At 54.0% G+C, this 26894-nt stretch overlaps 7 protein-coding genes across 7 annotated transcripts; 2 read left to right on the top strand and 5 right to left on the bottom strand.

The window, feature by feature from the left end:
* Positions 1–759: 759 nt before the first annotated feature.
* On the bottom strand, positions 760–2509 carry BDY24DRAFT_335197 (MAP kinase; the record flags this gene model as incomplete). The annotated part of the gene is made up of 6 exons (XM_076637185.1): positions 760–931; positions 1012–1238; positions 1327–1451; positions 1560–1833; positions 1972–2161; positions 2268–2509. The coding sequence occupies 6 exons, from the start codon at positions 2507–2509 to the stop codon at positions 760–762; spliced, it is 1230 nt and encodes a 409-aa protein (XP_076501132.1).
* A 2302-nt stretch (positions 2510–4811) lies between these two features.
* Positions 4812–7895, top strand: BDY24DRAFT_4964 (uncharacterized protein). The gene is made up of 9 exons (XM_076644951.1): positions 4812–5433; positions 5523–5598; positions 5697–6176; positions 6252–6530; positions 6633–6705; positions 6787–7057; positions 7124–7257; positions 7369–7561; positions 7667–7895. The coding sequence occupies exons 1-9, from the start codon at positions 5289–5291 to the stop codon at positions 7684–7686; spliced, it is 1671 nt and encodes a 556-aa protein (XP_076501131.1). The 5' UTR covers positions 4812–5288; the 3' UTR covers positions 7687–7895.
* A 150-nt stretch (positions 7896–8045) lies between these two features.
* On the top strand, positions 8046–11086 carry DPB2 (DNA polymerase epsilon noncatalytic subunit; the record flags this gene model as incomplete). Its single annotated transcript, XM_076642883.1, has 16 exons — positions 8046–8066; positions 8149–8220; positions 8322–8391; positions 8506–8519; positions 8626–8654; positions 8727–8834; positions 8937–9018; positions 9099–9167; positions 9289–9423; positions 9542–9666; positions 9743–9800; positions 9909–10125; positions 10264–10574; positions 10663–10773; positions 10862–10995; positions 11065–11086. The coding sequence occupies 16 exons, from the start codon at positions 8046–8048 to the stop codon at positions 11084–11086; spliced, it is 1578 nt and encodes a 525-aa protein (XP_076501130.1).
* Positions 11087–11991: 905 nt separating this feature from the next.
* On the bottom strand, positions 11992–18041 carry BDY24DRAFT_367788 (uncharacterized protein; the record flags this gene model as incomplete). Its single annotated transcript, XM_076637991.1, has 18 exons — positions 11992–12039; positions 12077–13230; positions 13334–13774; positions 13856–14062; positions 14137–14283; positions 14360–14428; positions 14507–14609; positions 14696–14893; positions 14990–15399; positions 15471–15632; positions 15738–15822; positions 16171–16255; positions 16848–16894; positions 17084–17263; positions 17342–17385; positions 17454–17573; positions 17654–17748; positions 17881–18041. The coding sequence occupies 18 exons, from the start codon at positions 18039–18041 to the stop codon at positions 11992–11994; spliced, it is 3756 nt and encodes a 1251-aa protein (XP_076501129.1).
* Positions 18042–18638: 597 nt separating this feature from the next.
* Positions 18639–19925, bottom strand: BDY24DRAFT_367787 (cupredoxin domain-containing protein; the record flags this gene model as incomplete). The annotated part of the gene is made up of 8 exons (XM_076637990.1): positions 18639–18816; positions 18915–18966; positions 19054–19081; positions 19206–19217; positions 19314–19461; positions 19567–19573; positions 19706–19793; positions 19872–19925. The coding sequence occupies 8 exons, from the start codon at positions 19923–19925 to the stop codon at positions 18639–18641; spliced, it is 567 nt and encodes a 188-aa protein (XP_076501128.1).
* A 216-nt stretch (positions 19926–20141) lies between these two features.
* BDY24DRAFT_373562 (major facilitator superfamily domain-containing protein) lies at positions 20142–22631 on the bottom strand. Its single transcript, XM_076638305.1, has 7 exons — positions 22171–22631; positions 21979–22101; positions 21405–21876; positions 20974–21324; positions 20804–20901; positions 20619–20711; positions 20142–20536 (listed from the first exon to the last, which is right to left on the bottom strand). The coding sequence occupies exons 1-7, from the start codon at positions 22186–22188 to the stop codon at positions 20390–20392; spliced, it is 1302 nt and encodes a 433-aa protein (XP_076501127.1). The 5' UTR covers positions 22189–22631; the 3' UTR covers positions 20142–20389.
* A 1370-nt stretch (positions 22632–24001) lies between these two features.
* On the bottom strand, positions 24002–26862 carry BDY24DRAFT_367785 (sugar porter family MFS transporter; the record flags this gene model as incomplete). Its single annotated transcript, XM_076637989.1, has 14 exons — positions 24002–24113; positions 24201–24443; positions 24522–24651; positions 24752–24832; positions 24916–25033; positions 25112–25169; positions 25260–25391; positions 25482–25670; positions 25755–25860; positions 25944–26030; positions 26114–26389; positions 26491–26547; positions 26655–26724; positions 26860–26862. The coding sequence occupies 14 exons, from the start codon at positions 26860–26862 to the stop codon at positions 24002–24004; spliced, it is 1662 nt and encodes a 553-aa protein (XP_076501126.1).
* Between the last annotated feature and the right edge of the window lie 32 nt (positions 26863–26894).

Here is a 26894-nt window from a genome sequence, read left to right as displayed (position 1 = left end):
GTCCTGTTCCCCCGCCTCTCCTCCCCTCAAAACAAGCCGAGGATCCCGAAAAAAGACGTATAGAGAGCAGTTGAAACGGCGAAAGACATATAAGAAAGATTTTTGTGGCAAAAATAGCTCGTGCTTTGAGGATGAGAGGGAGCTTTGGCTCCCAGCAGGAAATTTCTCGACGCGACGCGTCCTTCGACGGCAGAAAGAGACCGTTCGTGAGCTGTAGAGAAGGGGAGGGAGCTCAAAAAGGTGCAGCTTGAATCACAATATAGCCTGGGGAGCTTGAACTGACCGATTTGCCCAGCTTTGAAGAGAGGGAAGGGGATGGATCAGAGGTCAGCTCGTGCGTCGTTGCAAGTTTTCGACGCTTCCTGATAGCGAGATTCGCAAGGGTAGCTCTCGAAGAGGCTATAAGGAGCGGGTTTCTAGGCTCGAGCTTCCGGGAGATCCGAGAGCTCAAAAAACGTAGCTACGAAAAGGGAGATGGGGTCGTCAAGAGCATGCGAAGACTTGTGTAGGCATGAGCACTCGAACAAACGAAAAGAGAGAAATGGAACCAGGCGAGGTGGGACATGAAGGTCGTCAAATTACGATGAGAAGGTGAGGATTGATGAGGTACCGATGCGAACGAAGGGAAGGGAAAAATAAAAAGACGAGCGCCAGGCGCGCGATGAAACCCCTGCAGACCCAAAGGAGAAGATACAGAAAGAATGCTCAAAGGAAGGAAATGAATGAGTCTAGGAAAGGAGCTAAGAAAAGAGAGGTGGCCTAGTTGGTACCGGGAACGAGAGGTGCGAGAGGAACTCCCTTCGCCGCACGCCTCGACAGTGCGTCGGCGACCCATTTGACCATGTCGACGTCCCTTCCGGCATCGGCGACGAGGAAAGGGTGTTTGAGAAGGTCGGAGTAGGTAGGTCGAGCCATCGGAGACTTTTTGAGACTGCGAAAGGAACAAAGAATCTCGGTCAGGTTTCATTCAAGACGCGTGAGGAAGAAGCCGAAAAGACGAAGAGAACTGACCATTGAGCGACGAAATCCCGAGCTTCGGGACTGAACGTTTCCGGCAGGGTTGGTGGTGCGTCGTGGACGATGGCTTGGAGCTGAGCGATGGGCGAGGCGAAGACCTCGGGAGGGTAAGGGTACTTTCCGATGGCGATTTCGATGATGGTGAGACCGAGCGACCAGACATCTGCTGCGACCGAGTAGGTTCCGAGGTCGTTGGCGTACTCTCCGGAGAATCGTTCAGGCTGGTGAGAAAGGAAGAACGAAAGAGGAGAAAGAAGTCAGCGAACGAGAACGAAACGAGGGTGAGGAACGGGAAGGAGATCCACGAACAGCCATGTAGGTCTCGCAACCGATGTTCGTCTTGGCTATCGACTTCTCGAGCTGTCCTGATACTCCAAAGTCGCAAAGCTTGACCTGACCCTTCGTGTTGACGAGAACGTTCGTAGGCTTGACATCTGAGGAAAAGGGAAAGGAAGGAAGCAAGTCAGCTCAAGTTCTAGATTCGAACAGCTCACACGCTCCACGATCTCCCAGTAGGTTGAACGGAGAAGAGCAGGACTCACCTCGATGCATGATCTGCAGCTCGTCCTTCAAGAAACGCAGACCCCGAACCATGCTGGCCGTGATCCTGGCGAGGATCTTCTCGTCGGTGATTCCTCCCTCGTAAACCCTATCGAGTGATCCAGCGTCCATAAACTCCATGCAGTAGTAGACACAGGACTCGATGAAGAAGGCTCCGTAGAACTCGACGATCTCGGGGGCGACTGCTCGATGCAGGATGTCGAGTTCCATGAGGATTCCGTTGAAGCTCGCGTCGTCGACCTTGAGACGAATTTCCTGAGGAAGAGCAAGAGAAATAAAAATAGAGGAGGAGAAATGAGAGTCAGCTCGACAGCAAGACGGCACAAAAAAACAATGACCGAGACGAAAGAGGAAGGTCGAGAAAGAGAAGAGGGACGAGAGCCCAAGACGCACCTTCATCGCCATCACCACCTTTGTAGGCTTGTGGAAGACTCTCTGGACGGTTCCAAACGCTCCCTTTCCGAGCTCCTCTGACAATTCGAGCTCTGACATGTTGATTTTGTAGGACTGGCCTGAGGAGAAGTCGACTCCGTCGGCGTGAAGGACGGCCTTGGACGAGAAGTTCAGACGACCGGAGGGATCGCTGAAGAGGCGCAGAGAGGGAGGTAAAAGAGGATGTGAGACGATCAGCCACTCGGAGCAGATCAAGGGATAGCAGCGAGGCCTTTCAAGAGATCTGAAAGACTCACACTATTCGGTTGAAGTTCGAGAAGGCGTCTCCCCTTCCTCCAGCACCAGCACCAGGAGGACCCATTCCTCCGATTGAACTGAGCTTCATCCCTCCTCCAGGAGGCATCCTCCTCGATCCCATTCCAGGGAGACCAGCTCCACTGGGAAGAGCTCCTCCCATCGGTCCTCCAGGTCGAGAGAGAGAAGGAGGTCCAGCTCCTCCAGCTTGAGCTCGACGAGCTCCTAGTCCTCCCAGAGTCATAGGTGGTGCTGATCCTGCTCCAGTACGACCTTGGAGTGATGGTGGAACGGGACCGTTGGAGTTCATGGGTCCTCGAAGTGATGGGGATCCAGCTGCTCGCTGCGAAGGAGGAAGGAAGAGGAAGGAGGAAGGAAGCGAGGTAGCGAAGAGATGGGTCAGCGAACAGAAGAGGCCTGTAGCTGTACGAGCTTGATCTCGACGTGGCTGAGTAAGACTCAAAGCCCCAAGAAGGACGTATCTAGATATAAGAAGTAGCAGATTGAAAACTCACAGCGTTCATCTTAGCAGCGAGACCAGGAGGCATGGGCGCACCTCCTCCTCCTCCCCCTCCTCCGAGAACAGGACCTCTCAGAGCTGCTCCTGCTCCGTTGAGGTTCATTCCCATTCCAGCTCGACGAGCTCCCATTCCCATTGGAGCTCTAGCCGTGGCGTTGGATCCTGCGAGAGCTCCTTCTGTAGGGAGAGAGGAAGGAGGAGCGGTGGCCCTTGGGGCCAAGGAGGGTGGTGCTGAAGGAGGAGTGGAGGTGGAAGCCGTAGGAGGAGAGGCTGGGAGACAAAATCAAAAGTGAGAGATTCAGCATGGGAGGGGAAAAATACGGATAAAGATAGGGAAGAGAGCGAGACGAGAAGAAGAGGAGGAAGGGGAGGAGAGACAAGAGGAGGAGGGGGAAGGGAAGAGTGACGAGGTCGAACGACCGTTTCTTCCTCCTCTTTTCCTCCTATAAGTTCTTCCCACTGTGCTCTCAGCCTGAGTAATGCATCAAGCGAGACTGGTAGCCTGCTTGACCGACACTCTGCTATCCCCGCGAGCCTCGTGCCGACAAGGGAAGGGAAAAGGAAGGAAGATCAAGGACTCACGAGTGGCCGGCGAAGCTGTCGAGTTGAGACTCAGTCCTTCGGCTGCAGAGACGAGATCTGTAGACATCTTAGGTCCTCTGTTGGAAAGAGTGTATGAAAAGGGCTGTTGTGGCAAGAAAACGTAGGGGAGAGGGAGATGGCGACGTCGTGGTTTGAGGGTGAGCGATCTCGTCGAGGGCTTTCGAGAAAGGAGGGTCCTTATTTAGACCGGATAGTCGTTCCTGCCTTCAAGGGTAGGGCAGATTTTTCTATGAGACAGAACCAGTGCAATGTCTGGTCGTCTGTACTTTTTAAAACAAAAATTATGCAGCAGCAAGGGAGAAGAGGCCTCGAGAAGACGATGTCAGCCCTGACGACGACGTGCAGTGTCTTTCTCTGTAGATTACTGCCAGCTGAAGAATTCAAATCGGTACGGTAGGAAGTCGGTACGCTAAGCCGCACTGCACTATGTAGAGACGGAGACAAACATTGTCGCCTCAGTACAAATCGACCGTTCGTTGACGACGCGTCGGGGAGAGGTTCGATGATCTCGTTGTTTGAGTTTGCTACGTTCCTTTTGGTAAATGATAAGTTAAGAAGGGGTGAGGTCTAGAGTTCCGAGAGAGGGTGGCATCGCTTGTTGGCGTTAGGAGCAGCAAGAGAGGAAGGGAGGGAGGGGAGGAGAGTCTGGCTTCGAGAGCTCAATTGGTTACGCCTCGTGAAAGCTCGCTTTCCTCGATCTTCGAGGCTCAGATTTTCGCAGAAGATCAACTTCGAGCACGAAAAAACTTGTTAGGATGGTGAGATCGAGAAAGAAGCACAGAAACGGACTGACAATAACAAACAAACCTTGAACGCGTCGCGAAAGCAAGGCTACCTCTCAACGAGGATCGGTGGACTTCACAAGGTTCTCCAGTCAAACTGATATGCTCCCGCTGCCATGGAGAGAACGATGGGCCATTCTGTGAGGCTCCCTCTTTTTTTCTCGCTTCCTCGATTCCCTCACGACGCGTTCAACCTTCGACTTTTTCGCATCTCTCCTTCGACTTCCCTTTCTTACAATTCAGGGGCTAGGCCCCATTCGCAGGCTGGATTGTCTACTGCAAGAAACGTCGACTCGGAGAAAAATTGTTTGGTGACGCGTCCGGACAGCGACAACCGACGAGCCGAATCGTTGGGGGAAGTTGGGAAGGGCGTTTCGAGCTCACGACAAAGTGAACACACCAACTTCCACCCTCTTGCCCTACAGGTTCGACAAGAATCAGCTTCGATGTCACCGCCATCTACTCCTCGACCTGGTCCGAGAAGAGTTCCTTCGAGAGTGAGGTTTGGCAACCTTGGATTCACCACTTTGGACGACGAAGGGAAGGAAGTCGAGGAGGAGGGCGAGCCTCTGCGTGAGCTCACGGCTGATGGAGGACTGAAGTCGGATCCTGGGACTCCCAACATCTCAGAGTAAGTCTAAGCCTGGTCCTTTCACCTTCAGCCACGCTCTGGAAGAGCGAGAATGTAGGGAAATCGTTCTGTTGGGGAAGGAGAGTCGGGCTTGGTCGGGAGGAGTTTGAGCTCCTTCTCGGTCTCTTTGGACTTCATTGGAGGGTTCGAGAGACCAACAGATTCCTCCAGATCTGTCTGCTTATATCGCTAGCCGGGTACTCAGATCGCTCACGCTGACTATTCTTTCTCCTCTTGCGTTGCTTCTAGAGCTGCTGCTCAACTTCGACGGACGCTCTCCCTCGCTTCCCTCAACACCCTCCTCGTCCTCACCAGCTCCTCGTCGACTCGCACAACTCCTACCTCAACAACCACCACCACCACTCGAGCAGCCCTCTTCACCACTGGAACAGACTCGACAGATTCCTCGCCGCCATCCTCTCCTCCGCTCATCTCGTCCGAACTCTCCGCCATCGCACTCGCTTCGAGGGAAGAGGACGAACGCCGGATGGAATTGCTGGAGAGGCGACGTAGAGAGGCGAAGGAGCTTCTCAGGGACGTTAAGGGAGCTCTCTGGAGACCGGCTGGAGAAGGGCCTAAACGTCCTGGAGACCTGGAACGCGTGTTTGTCTTAGCTATGAGGAAGGCTTCCAGTGAGTCCATCAAGAAGATCGAGCGTTTTCACTTCATATCGGCAACTGACTCTTTTCCTCTCACTTTTTTTCCTCACTGCGTATCATAGGATCGTTCATATCTGCCTACGGAATCCGTGCTGGCTTCAATCTGTTCTTGTTTCTTTTCAGGAGTGTTTCGTCGAGGTGCGTCGCGTCTCTCCCCTTCCAGCCCCTCTTCGTTCTGGCTCCAGCTCTTTTCGTACCTTTGTGACTCTTTTACCATGTGCCCGTCTGTCTTCCAGATCCTTCAACATTCGGCATCTCGTCCAAGCTCTCTTTTCCTCCGTCCCTCTGCGATTCTCCCTCCTCTTTTCAACTTTCTCGTACCTTCACACCGTCACTTTCCACATCCTCCGACTCTCTCCTACCCCGGGATATCTCAAGAGACGAATCTCGCACTCTCTCAACCTTCTTCGAGCCAGCACCGCCGAAACCTCGTCTTTCCTCGAAGCGCTCGAGGAAGGACTCGACGTCCTCTCGAAGGAGGCTCCGTTTGGAATGCCTTCCGCCGACTTTGACGAGACGGATGGGGAGAGGAAGTGGCATGCCGCTATGGCTGGTTTCGTTGCTGGAGCTGGATCGATTTACTGGATCAGTGGGAAGGGAGGGGAGAGGAGGGGAGTCGTCGAGCAGCTCGTCGTTCGAGGTTTGGAGGGATTCTGGAACGGAACGACGCGACGACTCGGTTTCCATGTTCCTGGGGGCGACATTCTGCTTTTCGGGTGAGCCAGATCCATTCCTATCTCTCCAGAGGCTTCTCGCTGATCCCCTCTTCGTTGCTTTCCGTCGCGTCGCAGCCTCTGCTCAGGCCAACTCATGCACTCCTGGCTGAGCGCACCGTCGCGCAACCCTCCCTCTTTCAACCACTTCATCTCTGGAGCCTTCCAAGGTCCCTCGTCGGCAGTAGCCATCCAACGGTCTCTTCTGAACGGAGGGAAGATGCCTCACGATGAGGTGCAAAACCTGCTTTCGTACAAACGAGGAGTTACCGAATCGAATCGATCCAGCCTTGAATCGATTCTCGAGACACTTGGAGGGTTCGATCTCGTATGGAAAGGAGGTCCCATGGTGCCTTGGTATGTTTCCAGCTTTATCGATGTCTGACTCTCGAGGAGCTTCTGGTCGACGTCGAACGGAAGGTCTGACCTCTTCCCCTCCATCTGCTTTTCCTGTCGCAGCTCCGCTCTTCACCCCGATCACGACAGTTGTACGATGAACCTTGTAGCCCGATTCTTCCTCGTGTTTAAACACGTTCGTCTGCCTTCTTCCCCCCGGCCCTCGATCCGCAACCCTGACCCTCTTCCTTTCCGACGCGTTCCCCTTCTCTCGCAGATGCTCCCCGTCTACGGAGCCCTCCACTTCATCCCTCAACTCATCTTTAAACGACGACTACTCTTCTCTCAACCCTCCTCTTCCGACCCACCCTCTCCCATCAGCGACGATCTCGACGGCGAGAAGACTCCACCAGCGTTGGAAGGCCGGAGACGAACCATGCGGGCGGGAGGGATCAACTGGAAGGAGCTCACTAAGCTTCTATGGAGAGGGATAAAGGGAACCCTGAGGAGTGGTTCCTTCTTGGGTGGATTCGTCGTTATCTTCCATGGTGAGTCTACAACTCGTTCTTGAGGCTTTCTGGCGCCGTCGCTGACTCTGCTTCCCTCTTCTCCAGCCATCGTTTGCCTTCAACACAAGATCTACCCTCTCCTCAAGAACCGAACTCGACTGAGAGAGCTCCTCGTCGCTCCTCAGTACATGTGGTTTGCCGGTTTCATGACCACTTTTTCGCTTTTCCTCGAGGAGAAGGTTCGTCTCTTATATTTCGTCTTCTTCCCGTCAGGCCTCCTACCTACCCGCTCAATTGAACTGACCGTCATCATTTCCTCTTTCTTCCTCTTTTTTCTCTCGTTTCCACAGCGTCGTCGATCCGAACTCGCTCTCTACGTCCTCCCTCGAGGACTTTCCGTCTTGCACTCGATGCTTCGGAAACGAGCTTGGATTCCTCGGCACGTCCCTCTCGGGGAGGGAGTCTTGGCTGGACTGGCGATGGCGATTCTTTGCGATCGGTCGAGATGGGGGCAGGAGGATCTGGGAGGGTTGGTGAAGAGAGGTGAGTCTCTCTTTCAACGCGTCGTTCGGAAAACGAGAGCGCTGACCGTTTCTTGCTTCGTTCCCCTCATCTCTTTCTCTACCGATATCTTTTGGGCTCGATTAGTCATGTACCAGTTCACTTGATTTTCTCTTTCACCGGTTCTCAGGAGGTTCGGCGGGAGGGAGGAGTCGGCTCTGGATCGTCATCTCTTTCTCATTACTCTCTTTTTCTCTCGCTTGGAACTTTGTTGTACTCTCTTTTTCACGGTCTCACAATTTTCTCTTTTTGGCATGTCTCTTTCTCACGCTTCGAGTCCCATCATGAACGAAGCAAAAGAAAAACAACAAGTCCCTTTCAAATGAGATCTCCTTCGCGTCGCGTCTCCTCGAAAGGTCGAGCTCACCTTTCCCTCGACCTCCAACGCCCCTCCTTCCCTTCTACTCGACCAACTTCACCTCAAGCTGTTAGACAGCCCCAGTCCTCTCTTTCTAGACTTGTCGAAATGAAGAATACCATCTTCAAGGTGAGCTCTTCGAAGACGAAGAGAAGGAAAGGGAGGAATCGAAGCTGACCTCGTCCCTCTTCGTTTGCCTTTGCTCCTCTAGATCTTCACGCTCAAACACTCGCTCACTCTACCAACTCAAGTCTTCGCCTTCGTCGAGAGGATTCTTATAGAGGTCGGTCTCTTCGTCTAGGGGCTCCAGGAGAGGCAGGAGCGAAGCGAAGGAAGGAAGGAAGGAAGGAGCGAAGCTGACCTTTTGGCGGTGGTGGGAAACAGCACGAGATTGATCCGTCGGAATGGGCTAAATCGTGTGATTTCTTGGCTAGGGAGTACATGAAGGGAGATGGTAAGTCTTACTTGCTTTCATATCTCGTCCTAGAACGTTGGAAGGAGGTCTGCCGAGCGAAAAGAAGGGGGGGAAAGGAAGGAGCGAACGAGCTGACCTCTGCCTTCGCTTCAGATCCTGCGCCGCTGGTGACCTTGGTGGGGATAGAGAGAGCGTATCAAGCTTTGCAGGCACGTTCATTTCTCCCTCTTCCTCTCTCTCTTCGATCTAAGCTAACATGTTGTGTTTCTGTAGGCCGACACGACGACAGATCAAAACGAACCGTTCGTTCCCCTCCCTTCCTCCTCTCTCTTCTGCCTTGTTTCTGACTCATCCTTGGCTTTCGATGGATATAGATTGGCGGAGGCTCCCGATAAGGTCATCGTAGGGAACCACTTCCACATCATCGACTCGTTTCAGATGCCAGGGCTGAGGTTCGACAGCATAAGAGGTGTTTGGTCGATGTGAGCTTCCCCCTCTAGCTTCTCGACCCTTCCTCCCCTTCGCACGCCCTGGAATCATAGGCTGACTCTCTTTGCTAACCCTGTTAAACATCTTGACGACAGACAAGCCAACGGACCGAAGATAGCAGCAGCTCCTGGAGGACGAGCAGCGTTCTTGAGAGAGAGGTGCGATTTGGTTCGACAGGTGAGCTCTAGTTTCTCCTTCTTTTCCCTTCCTTCGGATGACTGTGGCAGACCCGAAGCTGACATTATTGGTGTTAACAGGTGATTCTTCGTTCAGAACATTTTACACCACCAGTGCTGGGAGGGAAAGATCGGGAGGAGTACATGAAGGTTCGTTTGATCGCTCCCTCTCGCCGCGTCTTCTTCTTTACGACTCGATACCGCCCGACTCCACCTTCTCGGCTACAATTCTCTCAGACGTGGATGGCTGATGCGTCTCCCTTTTCTACAGCTCACCTCGATCAAGAACCTTCTCGGTCGTCCGAATCAACGTTTCTTGCTCTTCGGAATGCTCGGTCGGACAGCAGAGGGAGATCTGTGTTTGGAGGACGGAGATGGGATTGTTACGCTCGATATGGAGGAGACAGTGAGTCCCTCTTTCTCTCTTCTCGACTCTCGCGACCATTTGATGGGGAAAGAAGTGGACAGACCGTTCAAACTCGACTGAGATTGACGCGCGTCCTCGTTGCTCTTTCTCTTATCAGTCGTTCGGAACGGGAATGTTCACCGAAGGATGCTTGGTTCTGGTGGAAGGAGAGTACACTGATGAGGAAATCATGAAGGTCATCGAGATGGGACATCCTCCGAGTGAGAAGAGGGCTGTTGCGAGGTGAGTTTGGGGCCTCTCGTCTTTTCTTTTTCGACGCTGCTTCACCTCCCACTGATCGGGTATCCGTTCTTTCCAGGTCGATATACGGTCATGTTGACTTCTTAGGGGTGGGAGCCACTTCGCTGAAGGACGAGGTCCGTTCAGTCTCCCTTTTTCTTTCTGCTCTCGTCCCGTCCCTCTTTGAGCCCTTCGTTTCTCGCCCGCTGACTATGGATCCTCTTTGACATCCTTCGTCGATGCAGGAGAAGTATGATCGAATCGTTAAAGCCCACGAGCAAGTCTCCTTCGTCTTCATCTCGGATCTCTGGCTCGACCATCCAAAAACGCTCGTCAACCTTCGTCGGATGCTCGAGGTCTACGCCGACGCTGTCATCCCTCCGCTGGCCTTCATCTTCTGCGGAGACTTCTCGAGTGTGCCTTGTACGGTCGGAGGAGCTGCTGGCTTGGCCAAGTACACCGGTTCGTTTTGCTTCTTTCTTTCCCTCCGACGCCCGGCGCGTCGCCGTCTCTCTTTCTCTCTTCCTCGTCCATTTCTTCAGTTACTGACTCTCTTGCGTCTTCCCTTACCTCCCTGCAACTTAATTGCATTATCCATAGAAAACTTCAACCACCTCTCCAATCTCCTCGCCTCCTTTCCCTCCCTCCTCGCCGCCTCCAACTTCGTCTTCCTTCCCGGTCCTCACGACCCTTGGTCCTCCTCTACCCTCCCTCGTCCAGCCATCCCCAACTCCTTCGTCCAAAAACTCCAGCAACGAATCCCCAACGCTAGATTCGTGAGCAATCCAGCGAGGCTGAAGTACTTCGATCAAGAGATCGTGGTGTGTCGGGAGGATCTGATGGGAAGGATGCTGAGGAACTTGATGGGAGTGAAGGAGGGAGTTGTGGATGGGACTGAGATGAAGCGATTCGTGAGTTGACTCCTTACATCGTGGATCAAAAAACGGGCGAGGGGGGGGGAGAGACTGACGCATCGAGCTCGGTTCGTTTCCTTCTCAGCTCGTGCAAACCGTCCTGGATCAGTGCCATCTCTCCCCTTTACCTCTCTCCGTCCGTCCAACGCTCTGGGACTACGACCACACGCTGAGACTTTATCCTATGCCTACCGCTGTGCGTCTTCATGTCCTCTTTTGCTCCTCTCCTCGACTCTTCGATAACCTCGCTTACGTCCTCTTCCTCCCCTCTTTTCAATTCACAGCTCATTCTCGCCGACAAGTACGAACGCTACGAGCTCACCTACGAAGGCTGCCACGTCTTCAACCCCGGAAGATTCGTCGGAGACGCGTTCGAATGGTCGACTTATTATCCTGCGACACAGAGGAGCGAGAGGAGGTGAGTTTCAGTTACTATCCTTTGTTCGCACTAGAAGCAGCGCTAACCCTGTTCCCTTTTTCGAAACAGTGTGCTGCCTGATGAGGAGTGATCGTGAACGGACGCGTCCTGCTCTCCTTGTTCTACCGTTGCGCCTTTTACTCGATACCTGTGCCTGTGTTGTCGAGCTCGCGGCAAGCCATCTTTCTGAGAAGAGCGAAGAGAAACAAAACTGGATCGAGAGGTCGTTCGTTCACGATAGCGAGTCAGACCGTTACGAAGGAAGGAAGAAAGGAAAGAAGAGCAAGATGCGGAAAGCTGGCAGATACAACGAGTAAGCGAGAAAAAGCGAGATAGAGAGACGCGCCAGAGGAGGGATACAACTTTGAAGCGGGAGAGGAAATCGAGCCACAGTACAAGTAAAAAGAAGAAAGGTAGACTAGCAAAGGAGAACGAGAAACACGACGCGACGAAAAGACAACGCCTCCTCCTTCCTTCCTTATCGTCTCTAAACCATCCCAGCCCCTCCCCCCCTCTTTTCCGGCAACGCCGATCCTCCAGTGCTTCCCACCAAGACCATCCCGGGTGGATATCGATTCGGGTTGTTCGAGTTCTTCGCAAAGATCTCGGCTCTCTTCTTCTCCTCCTTCTTCGCCCGCTTTTCCTCCTTCTCGGCGATCTTTTCAGCTTTGGTCTTCTCCGGCTTAGGTGCAGCTGCTCTACCCGCTCCTCCTCGACCGTACATGTAAACGGTCGGAGGCGGCTTCTTCCCTATCGATCCTGAGGACGAGGTCGACGAAGAGTGTCGAGAGGAGGAACCGGAGGATTCGATGGAGCCGAGGACGGAGGATGCGGTGGTGAGGGTGTTCATCGAGGCTTTGTTGGCGAGAGAAGGACGGTTTGGGTAGGAGGAGGGAGCTGGTCGACTGGGGAGGAGGTGAAACGGCGAGGCGGAGGGATAGTTTTGAGTCGTTTTGTACGGGGAGGACGACAACGAGGAGGTGGTGGATCGGGGAGTCATTCCGAAAGGGGTAGGAGGAAAGGAGAGGGTGTCCTGGGAGTCGGCTGATGAGGGACGAGTTCGAATGGTGGGAGGAGAAACGGTGTGGATGGAGGGAGGATCCGAAGACCCTCGTCGTTTGAAGTCCGGGCGATCCCACGAAGGAGCGTCAAAGAGTCCATTGTCGTGTTGAGCTCCTCCGGCCGACGACGTAGTAGATGGCCTGGGAGGTAGGGATGAGGTGGGAGGGGAAGAAGGGACGTCCTTGAGTTGATTCTTCCATCCAAACGCCTTCGACGTGTTCGAAACGTCTCCTCCTCCCGCGCCCGCTCCTCTCGACCCCGATCCAGAAGCTCCGCCTCCTATCCTCGACGACGCTATCACGAAAGCTGGAGCACCTGCACCCGTGTCCTCTCGATCGGACCGTTTCCTCCTCGAGAACACCTTCGAGATGGCGAACGATCCTCGTCGAACGGGTTCCAAGGTCGAAGAGGTCGTATTGCTCCCGCTCTCGCTCGTCGGACTGCGATACGATCCGGGACTAGTCTCTCCACTGATGAGAAAGGCGAGAGACTCCCGCTGGGAACGAGTTGGCCAGTCTAATCCCTCGGTTCCTGCTGTTGCGAGTACGGACGACGAGTCCGTCGAGGTTGTCGTGGTTCGAGAGAGGAAGGACGCCTGGCTGTAGTTTCCGTCGATGGTTTCGAGAGACGAGGGGATGGTCTTCTCCTGAGGGTTGGCGAAAGGGAAGGATTCCTGTTCGTTGGGGGTGGAGGGTCCGAGAGAGTGCGATGAGTCCGACGTGTATCGATCCGGGCTGCGAGCCATGTCCGCTGACGTTTCGGTGGTGCTGTTGCTCGTTCGACGAGGAAGGGAGGGTGCTCGACCCATTTCGGTGGCTTCTGGAGTGCTGGACATCGAGAGGGGAGAGGGAACGAGAGCGGCTCGACCAAAGGAGGAGGCTCGATCGCGTCCTTTGAGAAACCCTGGACCTGGGTTGCCGAGCGTTGCTTGAGCTGGAGAGATGGAAGGAGATCGAGAGTCGATGGAAGATCCTGCGCTGATCGTGCGTTGTCGAGAGTGGGATCCGAGGGAGGAGGAAGTGGACGAGTCGGTGGGAGAGGGGGGAGGAGGGGTCGAGCCTCGTCGCAGGAAGGACGCCGGAGGTTCGCTTCCTCGACGGGTGAGAGAGACGTGCTGAGATCCTGATCTTGAGAGAGGACCTTGATTCGCTCCGTAGACGGACATCGGTTGGCCTGGAGAAGGGATCGAGACGAACAAGGATCAGTTCGGGCATTTCTTAAGAACGATCAAAAGAGCGAATCCAGATCAAAAACTAAAAGACTGCGAGCTGCTCACCGGAGGTCATCCTCGTGCCTCCACTACCCAAAGCTCTTCCACTGCTACCTCTCGCTCCCATCCCGTTGCTGCTTTCAAAGCCAGAATCGTTCCTCCCGCTTCCGCCTCCTCCAACCCCGCTCCCGCTCCCTCCCCTCGACATCCTCACAGCCGCCAACGCTCCAGTCGCTCCAGCGACCTTTCCACTCCCGAGCATCCTCCAAGCTCTCACGCAGAGGGACTCGCACTGGCAGATGCTAGCGACCTCGGCGATTCCTTCTGCGGTGTCGGGTCCAAGAGCGATGTGCATTCGATGAAGGACGAGTTGCTGAAGATGAGGAAGGTCGTATTGCTGCGACATGACGAGGAGGGAGCTGAGAACGGGAGGAGCGTTTTGAACGGGAGTGTCGAGAGCGTAGGTGTAGAAATATTGGAGGAGAGCGAGAGCGACTGGATAGGGTTCTGGAGAGGAAAGGGAGAGGGGAGGGAGAGGGAGATCAGGACGCGATTGTGAGGAGTGAAGAAGGCGGAACCGATACTAACCTTGGAGATGGATCTGGGAGTTCCTGACTCGTGCTCGAGGAAGAGACTGAGTCGAAGAGCTGGACCGAGGAGGAGCTGGGAACGAGCTCGACTCGGGAGACGAGGCGAGGGCGTTGTACTTTCTCCTCTCGGCGGCGAACCAAGGCCAGCGCTCCTCCAGAACTCGTCGAGAGCAACGTAGTCGGCGACCATCCTCGCAGATCAGTTCTTTAAGAGATTTGATCAAAAGAGGTCAGCAATCGGGATGAGGAAAAGGAAACGGAGAGCGCGGAAAGACGAACCGAAATCTGTCGTCGCCTCGTCCTCGAACTCGCTGAAGCTGATCTTGGCCCTCTGATCGAGACCTGAAGTAGAGGGCTGACGGTAGATTCCGAAGGCCTCGAGGTCGACCGAAACGATGTGAGAGTAGTTGGTAGCTCGTTTGTTGTCTGCGAGGAAGCAAAACGATGCGGCCGTCAGTCTCGAGTCTTCTCCCTTCAATCCCTCGGCGCGGACGAAACTCACAGTCCTCTAGCATGTTCGTCCTCTTCGATCCGAAGATGAGGTACGAGCTTGAAATGGGGTCAAGGATACCTGTGGGAAGGAGATGAAAACCCCAGTCAGCTACAGAGAGTTGGATCGAAGGAGAGAAGAGCCACGACGCGAACGAACCTCGATTCCACGACCCGGTCTTCAAGCAACTTGCTCCTCCGATCTCGACGGGTTGCCACTCGAGGTTCTTGAGGTCCAGCGCCCAGAGGCAGTACTCTTGAACCTGAAACGACCCGAGCACGAGGAAAGGAGGGGAGCGACGCGTCAGTTCAAAGAAAGACACGGCGAGAACTGAAAGACACGACGTACGGAGCTGGCGAGATAGATCCCTCCGAAGAGCAACCAGTTCCCAAGCCTCGCCCCACTAGGAAACCTCAACCCTTGAGGACCACTTCCCTTGATCCCGTGTCCTCTCATTTCCTCGGATCGGTCGGTGAGAGTGAAGGATTCAGAGGGAGCAGGACCGTCTGGATGAAGAACCTCGAGGACCCGTCGAACGTCGGTGAACTGTAGGATTTACGAATAGATCCGAAGGCTGAGTCAGAGAAGGAGAAGATAAGATCGACCGACCAGTCAAAAGGTAAAGAAACAACGAGGACTCACGTTGTAATTCGAGTAAAGCATGATCTCCTGCTTCACGTCTCCCTCCTTCTCCTCAGCAGTTCTACCCTTCTCTCCAGCACAGCACGCACTCCTGTACATCCCTCTCTCTTCCACTCTCCCACCACCCATCCCTTGACTAGCGATCCACTCCTCCTTCTGTAGATCAAAGACTCCGATGTTTTGGAGATAGTCTGCTTTGACGTCCTGTCCTCCAACGATGAGGAGACGATTGGCGGTGACTGCTGAGATATGAGCGTATCTCTGGACGGGAACGAAGGCGGAGGAGGAGGTAGGAGAGGGGTTGGGGAGTCGCCAAGTCGAGGAGGGGATGTGGAAGAAGAAGAGGTCAGAGAGACCGACGAGGGTTGGAGTTGGCGAAGGGTCGACGAAGGTTGAGTACCCCATGCCACCTGATAGAGAAAAAAGAGGGAACGGGTTGGCTAGAGCTCGTACAGGGCACAACGAAGAGGTTTCATCTCACCGAAGAGCACCAGGTTGTCCCTCCAGACTTCAATCGAGTGAAAGTAACGAGGCGAAGGCGACGTCCCCTCCTCTCCCTCTCCATTTCCTACGATCAACGTCCAAACGAAACTCTTTGTATCCAGCACGTAGAGGTGATTCATCATCTTCCTCTCATCGACCACTAGGGATCAAAATCAAAATCAGCGAAGAAGATGTCAGAAAGAAGAGAGAAAGGGAGGGTGGGGAAGAGGGAAGACGACGAGGCGACGAAGGGACTGAGACTCACGTCGTCCTCCAAACAGGAAGACTTTAGGCGACGAGGAAGACCCGCTAGTAGCCTTATCGGGTTCGTAGAAAGTGAGAGAAGCGCCCTGGGTAGATCAAACGTGATAAGGGACAGGCAAGCCAAAAAAACGGAGGAGTCAGCGAAGGGAGGATTCAGGAGGGCTGAGCTCGCTCTTCAACTCTTTTGAAGCCGTCCTGAGAACTCTTTCTGACCTATCGCTGGAGAAAGCTGGCGGAGCTTATAACAAAAGACCAGCTCCATGTCGGCTGGTCAAAAAGCCGGTCTCTTGACGCCTCCTTGAGGTGCGAGAGAGAGAAGAGGCAGATGGGGAGGCTGAGCTTGAGCTCGACCCGTTCCCTCCTCCCCTCCTTCCTCTCTCCTCGTTACTGATTCTCCTTCCTTCTGAGTTCTAAAACGAATGTGAAGGACTCACAACCAAGGGAGGGGGTATATCTCCTCTGCAACTCCTCATCCAGCAGCCCAAGTCGTCCGCGTTCAAGCTTATCGAAGCTGCCATGCTGAAGGAGGGAGAGGAGGGAAGATCGAGGCAAGCCGGAGATTTAAGCGAGGGAGATGCTGCTGATTGAAGCTCGTAGAGAAGATGACGATGAAGAAGGTGAAGGGGAGAGATTGCAAAGCCGTTTGAGGTCCTGGGAGGTTGTGGTGGTTTGGAAGTGAAAAAGGAAACTTGGGAGGGAGGGAAGGCAGCGACGAAGGGGTTGGCGGAAAAAAAGGGGTCTAGCCGACTTTCCCTTCCTTCCCCTCCTTTCAACTTGGGAAAGGCGACGATCTCCGTCCTTGCAGGTGTTTGTCTCGGAGGAAGTAGAAGAGGCGGCCATGAGAGTTGAGATGCTGGCGGAGCATCTGCTCCCTCTTGCTCCTTATCGCTGGATCTCCTCTTCGGAACGTCGTCTCGGAAAAAGCTCCGTCTTGTTCTACAGCAGCAAGTCTACGGGTCTGTGAGAGTCTAATGGTACGGTTCTATGTAATGAAGAGGGTGGGCAATTGATCGAAGGCCTTGGTGTAGAGGAACGGATGTGGACCTGATCGCAGATGAGTCGCGGGACGCGTCGTGATTTGAAGGAAGGTGGTGAGGTCGAGCAGAGCTACGACTTCGTAGGCTTCCTCCTCGCGAAGACGTGAAAGTGAGGTAGAAGCTGTTGGTAGCAAGGAGGCAAAGAGAGTTGAGTCAGAGATGGTGAATAGCGAAGAAGGGGGAGAGAGAGAATCGAGAACTCGCCTTCACGCTTTGAAGTCTAGGTGGGTTAAGGAACTGTCGAGTGATAGGAGGTACGATCAGTAAGAGAGGAGGATTTTTAGGCAAAGAGGATCGTGTCTCCACTCACCCATGCAGTCTCCCACTCTACCACCTTCCAACGATCCGAAACAAAGTGTCTCAACTCAAACGCGACGTCTCCTGGTTGACCTCCCTCGTCTTCTCCTTCCATCCCGGTGAATCCAGATACTCCATCTTGCTCGATCTTGGGCGTGAGTTGAGAAGGTGGGATAAAGGGAAGTTGAGACCACTGCGAAACGAGCAGAAGTCAGACGCGTCGAGAAGACGGCAACAACGAGAAGAAAGAAAGAGGGACGAGAGCACGAACGATGAGGACGTGACACACATCTCGAGGAGTAGAGTAGGGCCAATCTGAACAGGTACAATAACGTAATCAGCTCAGGGTCGGGCGAGAAGGGCAGAGAGAGAGAGAATCTCACCGTTGGCTGCAAGGCAGTACAGTCCTGGCTCTGTAGTTCTACTGAAGTATTCCTGGTCATGGTCGTTAACTAGAGGTGTAGGACTAGCGAATCTAATCCTCTTGGCTAGAATGTATCGTTCTTCAAAGGCAGGGACGGGAAGAGAAGGAGGAGAGGCGACGGTGAGCTTCGCATTCCTCCGTCGAAGGAGGAGAGCTCACCTGTCGAACCCTCTCCGTATCTCTCTTTGACGTCGGCAGTCCAAGCGTCGTATCTCTTCTGAAGACCAGGAGGTCGTCGAAGTCGGCCGAGAGTGCTACAGAGGCAAAGGAGGGCAAAGGGAAGGAAGAGAACCAGTCAGCCCACCAGCTTTGGATCGAGCTCACAGTTCTCCTTCCTTCCTCTTCCTCGTTCTCACCCCCAGAATTCTGTGGGTCTTCTCACTCACCTCGTTCTAATGATATCCTTCAGATCATCCCACGTAAACATGACTTCGTAACTCTGGATCTCCTCGAGGGTAGGGAAGCCTTCGACGTCTGGAGGAGGAGGAAGGAGAGGAAAGTCGAACTTGATGCTACGCGAGTACGGTATCGAGGGAACCACGGTCATGCTGATCGACAAATGAGGAAGCTGATGTAGAGAGGGAGAGGGCGAGGCTTTGTTCTGAGAGTGTTGAGGGGCGCGAATGGAGGTTGGGGGTAAGAAGAAAAAGGGAGGGCCTTCCTTTCTGACTTTCAAAGATGGCGGTTTCGCCGGTTGGTGGTGTTCTCGCCCTATAAACACGTTTGTCGTTATTTTTGGGAGAGGCTGGCACCTCGACGGATCGTCGGATTATGGAGCGTGAAACGTAGGAGAGAAGAACTTCAGCTTTTCTTCCCTGAACGAAGGGTTGATCGATCTGTAGGAGTTCAACGCGTCTTTCGTCTTCTCTTCCTTCGCTCATCGCTGACAAGCAAGATTTCAACCGGATCTTGATCTTACGGGCTCCCTGACTTTATAAGAACGTAGTGCACCTCTCGGCTCTTTGTCTGCTTCGAAGAGAAAGCGAAAGTGCGGAGGCGAGACGCGTCTTGATTTCTCGGCGTCGCTCTCTTCAAGCTTTCCGACCAACTTCAACCACACGAGCATCATCAAAGAAAAGGAGAGTTAGATATAGGATCTAGCTAACCAGTGAGCTACTACTCTGTATCAAGCTTCCCATCTCGTTCAAACTCCGACAGCACCAACGACGACGGAGAGAAAGGCACCGACGATGGCAGCCGTTCCAGCGACCTCGTACCCTCGACCAGCAGCACCGGTGGATCCGTAGCCAGAGGAAGCGGTAGAGGAGGCGGAAGCGGCCGGCGAAGAGGAGTTAGTGGTGGTGCTGCTCGCTCCCATGGCGCTGAATACGAGACGAACGTCGGACGAGGAAACGATCAGGTCTCGGAAAGAAAAGAGAGCTTAACTGCTTAGACGAGATGACAATAGATGACGACTCACGTAGCCTTGAAAGCTTCGAAGGTCTTGTTGGCAGTCGGGTTAATGGCGAAGACTGAGGAAGAAGGGAGGGAAGAAGAAGAAGGTCAGATCGAGCGCGTCGACTTTATTTCAAGAAGAGAAAGAGAGAGGTCAGACTGACCCATTCCTGCTGCGCAGTGGCTTCCGGTCTGTAGAATTTGGTGATCAGAAACAGAAAGAGTCAGCGGCTGTAGACGAGTGGCTTCGACGGAAGCTCGAACGTCGAGGACCGTCTTGAACGACGGCGAGGGAGAAAGAAAGAATGAAGCTCACCTTGCAGTAGAACTGAGGGATAGAAAGTTACAAGATGAGAAAGAGGAAGAGGTCAGCTATGTGCTCGACGAAAAAAACAAGGAGAGGAAAGGGGAGAGCGAGACGAACCCAAACAGGTTTGTCGCTGGTGACGTTGAAAGCGTATCCTCCAGGAGTTCCTCCGACGTTGAAAGCAGTAGCATCAGCAGCGGCAGTGCAGGGAGCAGCGAAGGAGGAGAGGGTAGCGGTGTGGGTGGTTCCGGGGAAGGTGAAGGTTCTGCGAGCGAGGAGGAAGATAATGTTCGAGTGGAAAACGAGTCAGCTTCGATCTCTTCCTTCTTCTCCTGCTGCAAGAAATACCAATGGAGAGGAGGGTACTCACACGCTATCTGAGAATCGAAAGAAGATGGGAAGAGAATAAAGCGGAAAGGGAGCAAATTCAGCGAAGGCTCGAGCGTCGAGGTCGAGGAACGAGATGATGGAAACGAGATCGAAGATCGAGAGATGAGACGTCGACTCACCTCCGACAGCAGCAGTGACGGACTCAGGAGTGTAGACGAGCTTGGAGGCCCCCGAAGCATCTTGACCAACAGTAACGACGTGATCCGCCTGGAAGAAGGAAGAATGGGAGTGAGCATGAGAGGGAACAAGAGGGAAGCGGGAAGCGAAAGGAGGAGGTGAGCTCACGGCCAGCGCGGAGACGGCAAGGAGCAGGGTAGCAGCGAGAGTGGAAGGGAACATCGCCTGGATGAGTAGCTTGAAGGGTAAGGTGGAAGGGGTGGGGAAGAGTGAGGTGGAAGAAGGGGAAGAATGTGGTTAGAGGTGGAAGAGAGAAAAAAGGGGAGGAAGAAAAGGCCTCTCGACGAAACGCAGGGCAACGAAAGAGGGGGTCGAGCTTCTCTCTTCCCCCTGAGTCTCAGATGAAAGGGACAGATTCTCTGTAACCTCTGAAAAATAGGCCGTCAGTACCCGGTTTCATGCTGGTACAACGAATGGGAACTGGTCGTAGGACTCACGAGAAATTCGTTCTCTCTCGCTATTCGTCGTTCCCTTCATTCTTTCCCTCCTCGTCGCCTCGCCCAGAAGAGCAGAAGAGAGCATACAAATCTAAAGGTCCAAAGCATCAGCACACAATACAACTCTATGAAGGGGAAAACGAAAGTCTACACGCCATCCTGCTTGACCCGAACCCAAGTCTCCTCCGCTCAAGCTGCCGACCCGACGACGAGCATCGACGCCCTCCTCTTCCGCTCTCGACTCGCCTTCTCCCTTCTCCAACCAGCGAACAACGAAAGTGCGAGTGCAAGGACGGTGGCGGTGGTGGTGACGTGGAAGGCTTGGACGTAGCAGCCCTGGAAATAAGGACAAGGAGGAAAGAGAGACGAGGTCAGACGCATTTGAGAGCTCAAGACGAAGAGAGGAGGGACGACGAACCTGCCCGAGGAAGCAGTCGTGAGACCTGTCCGAAGGATCCAAGACGGGTGGAGATCGAACGAGAGCGAGAGCGGCTTTGGCGATCTTCCCAACCTGCGAAGGAGAAGAATGGAGTGGAGGAAGTGGTCAGGGCGAGACGCGGCGATGAGAGACGAGGAAAGATCTTTTTTTGAAAGAGAACGAACGGTGTGAGAATCGTAGACTCGTCCGTAAACGAGGTTCGCCACGTTTCCTCCGAGGATAGGGCTCATGGAGACGAATCCCCAGTTGAGGGAGAAGTTGGCTGAGCGGAAGGAGGAAAGAGGTCGTCAGTTCGAGAAAGAGGTCGACGCTGAAGCGACGAGACGGAGCTCACCCAGACCAAACCACTCGAGGCAAATTACGGGAGCGAGTCCGAAGAGACCTCCGTAGGCGACTCCTAACAGGGAGGAGACGATCCAAAGCGAGCGGACGTCGGTGGTGTAAAGAGCGGCGACCTGCGAGAGGATGAAGAGGGACGAGACGAGCGACATGAAGTGGATCCGACGGATTGAGAATCGATGCTTGGCGACGTCGGTGATGACTCCGAGGAGGATTCGTCCAGCGCAATTCCAGATCGAGATGGTCGAAACCTGCGTCGCTTGAAGTTTCGAGAGCAACTCAGGATCGTAGACCGGGTTTCCTTTGGTGACGAGAGCGAGAGTCGAGAGTCCACAGTTGTTGATCCCTGGAACGGGAAGAAGAGGAGAATTATTCAGTCAGCAAGTGAGCGAAGGAAAAAAGGAGAGAAGACGAGCCAAAACCGACACATCAAGCCACTCCCGCTCAAACAACAAACGATGGCAGCCAAGATCCAGAAGTCCAACTCCTTCATCAACCGCATTCCAGTCATTCCTTCCCCATCGTCTCCTCCAGCGACCGAAGGAACCACGCTAACTCGACTGGTAACCTTCGTCAAGATCCCTTCCTCGTCGTCTCCTTCGTTCGACTTGAAGCTCCTCGAGGGACTGAGTTCGATGATCGTTCCATCTCGACGCGTCCTGACTCTCGGAGTATGAGTCTCGTCGTCGTCCTCCTCTGTTTCGGCTCCCGAGGTCGATTCAGCGTCGGATTGGTCGGGGATGGGGAGGTAGCCTGTAGCGGACGATGAGGAGGCGATTCGACCCCAGTTGGACTCCTCGGTGTGATGAGGATGAGGTCGATGCTTGGGAGGAGGGATAGGTACGACGAGAAAGACTCCAAGGAACATTGGGATGAAGCAGCCGATGGCGAGGAGGAACTGAAGGAGAGAGACCGACACAGGGAGAGAGGAGACGCGACCAGATCAGCTCGAGCTGTGGAACCTTTTCGACAACGGTCCAGGTGAAAAGCTTTGACTAACGAGAAAGTCTCCGGTGTTCCCAGGGAAAAACGTGTGTGAGATGGTTGAGAAGAGGAAGGCCGACAGACCGAAGCCAGCCAAAACTGATCCGGCGGCGGTTGCTCGAGTCTTGTCTGGAAAGCTCTACAAGAAACGATAAGAAAGAGATTAGAAATGGTTCATCTACCTCATTAGAAGGCAGACTTTACTCACCTTCGCCACTGAGTTCATTCCTCCGCTGAGACCAGCTGAACTTCCAGCTCCCGTGAAGAAGGCGAAGATGCAGAGAAGAACGAGCGAGCCAGTTCCTGTGTACGGGATGGTGTGAAGGAAGAAGGCGCGAATTCCTAGGTATCCGACCAAGAGAAGTACAGAAGCGGCGGCGAGGTTGCTACAGACGAACGAAGGGACGAAAGTACCAAACGAGACGAGACGAGTCAGAAGGCGGCGAGAGGTGAGCTTCGAGAAGAGGGGAGGCTGTGAGCTTGGAGATGCGAGAACTTACAATCTCGGTCCACGAGCGTCAACGATGATACCCCATAGAGGTCCCGAGATGTAGACTCCAACTGAAGAGAAGAAGGAGAGGTCAAGAAGGAGTGAGCTGGGAGTTGAGAGACGCAGGAACGAGCGAGAAAGGAAGACGGCCTCACGATTTCCAGCCGTTCCCACGATGTTGATCTGAGTGGATGATAGGTTCAGCTCTTGAGCAAGTTGAGGAGCGTAGTTTGCGACAGCGTAATTTGTACCCGAGACGAGGGCTGTGAGGATACGAAGGAGGGAAGAAGTCAGTCTCGCGTGAGGGAGAGGAGAGAGAAGGAAGGAGGGAGGGTGTGAGCTCCGAACGAGAGCTTCTTCGAGCAACCACAGAGCAACAGCAGGCTCTTCAAGCTCACATCCACGTGCCTCAGGGTACCTCCAGCTCCCTGGAAGAAGGAAGATGTCCTACAGAGCTCCTCAGAAGAGCTGCTCGACGCTTCTCTTTCCGTCGGACCCCCTCCCGGCGTGATGCGAGCTTCCTTCCTTCCTCTCTCCTCCCTTCTTCTCTCCTTTGAGACTTCCTTCCCCGGCCCCCTGACCTCTCAGTCATCCATCCCTTCAGCGAGGTAGCAGATCTCTTCCTTCCGCTTCAAAAGGTCTACAGAAGGAGTACTCACCAACCATAATAGAAGCTCCCAAAGTCACGGCCCGTCGAAAGGAAGCGTTCGACTCGTCGCCGTGAGAGTGGGCGCTGATAGATGCGAGCTGAGGGCTCATGGCTGCTACGGATGGAGGATAAACGTTGCTGAAGGTATCGTGATCCAGATTAAGAGTGGCGGAGTAGGGTAGAGGGAATAAAAGGAAGGAGGGAACAGAGGAGAGGGTGAGGGGTGGGGGTAGAAAGATAGCTCGCCGTCCTCTTTCGGACACAAGCGGTTTGATCTTGCAGCGATTTCATTTTCTCGCAGCTGACAGCTGCAGGATAGATGTTTCTTATACAGAGTCTCCCAGGCGAGTAAAACTCGTTTCGTACCAGAAAGGAGGCAGGTTCAAGCTTCATCGCATGCTCGTTTGCATCCTCGTCCTCTCGCCGACGAAAGTCATCCCAGAGAGTCTCATGCTCCCCATCAGCATCTACAGCAGCTATGTCTACACTGAAAGCTGTATCAAACACCGCAAAAAGATCTCGCCGTTTCTTTATCGTAGTTCCAGACCTCGTCGCGTCGCGATTGATCGTTCTGACCTTTCTCCCTCTCGTCCCCGAATTCCGAACCTGATGAACAACTCACAGCGATCTGGGGGGAAGCTCCTATTTCTTGATCTGCATCAGCGCGTGTGTCGTCTCTCGAACCAAACAGGATCGGTCCTGGGAGAGCAGAAACGTAGCGGACTCGAGACGCGACCTCTTCCTCCCGAAAAAGAGCTGGGACTTTCAGAATCGATCAGGATGTGGAGAAGTCGTTGCATTAGATTACTGAAACCCGAAGTAAGGAGAAACGTAGAAGAACAGAAAGAGAGGGAGGAAACCGAAGAGTTAAAGACGAAGATGAAGCAAAAGCTAAACAATCTAAACCTGCTCCTTGTGAGCGTCCTCGACGTGCTTGCTCTCCAAGGGCTTCTCAGCGGGCAAACCTCCGTCTCGGTGGATGAAGGTCTCGTCTCGAGCGAGCATCTCCTGCCTGGAGAAGAGAGAGGAAAGAGAGCGAGAGTCAGTTGAATGCTTCGACGACGAGGAGGCGAAGAAGAGGAAAGGAAGATCTGCTCACCTGTACTTGTTGGATCCGATGATGGAAGACTCTCGGTAGAGGAGATCGACCTGCTCGAGGGAGAGACCCTTGGTCTCGGGGACGAGGAAGTAGGTGAAGACGATGCAGGTGAAGCAGGTAGCTCCCCAGAGGAAGAAGACTTTGACTCCGAGGTTGGCCGTTTTGGTTCCGTTGACTCCAGTGGACGAAGGGTTGACGAGGTAAGGGGTAGCGTATCCGATTCCAAAGTTCCAGAGCCAGTTGCTGCAGAGAAGGAAGGACGAAAAGGTCAGCGACTCGTCGTTGTTTCGGAAGGATAGAACGAGGAGGAGGAAGACGAACGAGGCAGTGGACATGGACATGGCCTTTCCTCGGATGGCGAGAGGGAAGATCTCTCCGGTGACGACCCAGGCGATAGGACCCCAAGTAGAGGCGAAAGCCGCGATGTAGATACAAACGAATGCAATGAGAACTGTAGAAAGGAAGGTGGGAAGGAAGAGGGGAAGGGGGAGGAAGGGAAGGAGGAAGGTGAGCGACGCGTCGGGACGGAGAGGAGAAGAAGAGCTGCTCACCTCGCTGAGCGGGAAGGTTGATGGCTCCGTCGGCGGCAGGAGTTCCAACGGTGACTCCGATGATGGCAACGAGCAACTCGCCTGAGAGGAAGAACAGAGTGAAGGGAAGTCAGCGGGTGAGAAAGGGGGAGGGAGATGGGACGAAGGACGAGGAGTGAACTCACAAGTGCACATGACAACGGCTCCCCAAAGAAGGAGAGATCGTCGACCAGCTCGATCAATCATGAGAATACCGGGGATGGTGCAGACGACGTTGACGACGTTGGTGATGATGGTGATGATCTGAATTCGACAGGAGGAGGAAGAACGAATGAGCGAAAGAAGACGCGAGGGCGGGAAACAGAGGAAAAAGGAACGTACGAAGGGGTTCGCAATACCAGACCTCTCGAAGAAGGTAGTTCCGTAGTAGAAGATGAAGCTGAGGGAGGGAGGAAGACGAGGAGGAGAGCTCAGTCAAGAGTCGAACGAAAAAGAGAGAAGAAAGAGGAGGCGAGGAACGAGAACTCACTTGATACCAGTAAGCTGCTGCATTCCCTGGATCATGATACCGGTCCACGTCCTCAGTCCGTTTCGAGCCTCTCCACCTCGGAAGCAGTCGGCGTAAGAGGTCTTTCCAAGAGCGAGCTCAGCCTCGAGGGCCCTGAAGAAAGGAAAGGAGAAAGAGGGGGAAAGAGTCAGTCTGGCGGTCGACGAGGACAAGCAGAGAGAAGGGGTAGATCGTAAAACTCACATAGAGATGTCGAGACACTCCTGGTCAACGGCGATGGAGTCAGGAGCCTGTCGAGTGAGCTTGCCCATGGCCTTTCGAGCGTCGGCGTCTCGTCCCTTGAGGAGAAGGTATCGAGGAGACTCGGGAAGACAGAACATTCCTCCGCACAAAATAGCTCCCCAGGCGAACTGAACAGCGACGGGGATCCTCCTAGTAGAGAAGGAAGAAAGGGGAGAAGATGGTCAGGATCGAAGGGGAACGCGTCCAGTTCGAGGCGAGGAAAGGACAACGAACCAGGAAGAGTTGTTTCCTCGATCCTTGGTAGACTCGTTGACGATGGAAGCGAGGAGGAGTCCGATGGTGATGGCCCACTGGTAGAGACCGACGATGAATCCTCGGACTGAAGAGAGAGAGAGGGAAGGCGAAGTGAAGTCAGGACGCGGTCGACGAGGAGAGCAGACGGAAGAGATCGCTCGGACTCACCAGACTTGGGAGCACACTCAGACTGGTACATGGGCACGAGGCAACTGATGATTCCAACACCAAGACCAGCGACGACTCGTCCAGCGACTGTGAAGAGAAGAAGAAGCAGAGCGAGGGAGAGTCAGCGACGACTTCGAGCGCCTCGTCTCGTCGGGAAGATGGAGACGTACCGAAAGCTCCGAAAATGGTAGAGAGCTGAAGTCCGATTCCGATAGCGAAGATGGAGGTGGCGAACATCAAACCGAGTCGTCGACCGATTCGATCTCCGATAGGGTAGGCGAGAAGAGCACCAACGAAGGTTCCGGCGGAGAGGATGGAGACGACGAGAGACTGGTTTCCAGTCGAGAGGTAGTAACCAGTCTCACAGGTAGTGGCTCCAGGGGTTTCACATCCAGGAAGTTCTCCGAATTGACCAAAGTTTGCGAGCCAGGGCTTCATGGCGATGACTGAGAGAAGAAGAGAGGGAGAGAGGAGGGTCAGCCTTTGAGCGAGAGCGAGAGGAGAAGGTTTCGGAGCAGAGCAGACGAAAGGAGAGAAGGATACTTACTACCAGAGATGGATCCAGTGTCGAATCCGAAGAGAATCCCACCGAAAGCAGCGAAAGCTGTAGGAGGGAAAGGAGAGAAGAAGAGAGGGGAGAGGGAGCGAGGTCAGGTCAGGTCAGGTTGAAGAGAGAACGGGCAAGGGAACAGAAGGAAAAAAACGACTGACCAGAAATGAGCATGGTCACCATCATCGAGCCGGAGTTGACTCCAGCGCCTGATCCTCCAGGTCCTCCAGCCTGAAGAGCATCGAGAACGAAGCGAGGGAAGAAAGGAGGGAAGAAGAGAGAGAGACACAACAAGTCAGCGCTCTCGCTCGATTCGGACGTTCGAGTCTTTAGAATGTTTTGACGACGAGGAAAGCTATAACTCACCATTGTAGTAGTTGGGTTGGGGGTGTGTGTTGGGG

This window comes from Mrakia frigida, assembly GCF_051309035.1.
Source record: "Mrakia frigida strain ATCC 22029 unplaced genomic scaffold BDY24scaffold_1, whole genome shotgun sequence".
NCBI classification, from domain to species: domain Eukaryota; kingdom Fungi; phylum Basidiomycota; class Tremellomycetes; order Cystofilobasidiales; family Mrakiaceae; genus Mrakia; species Mrakia frigida.
The sequence above is the reverse complement of the archived record's forward strand: the minus strand, read 5'-3'. Positions and strand labels throughout refer to the sequence as shown.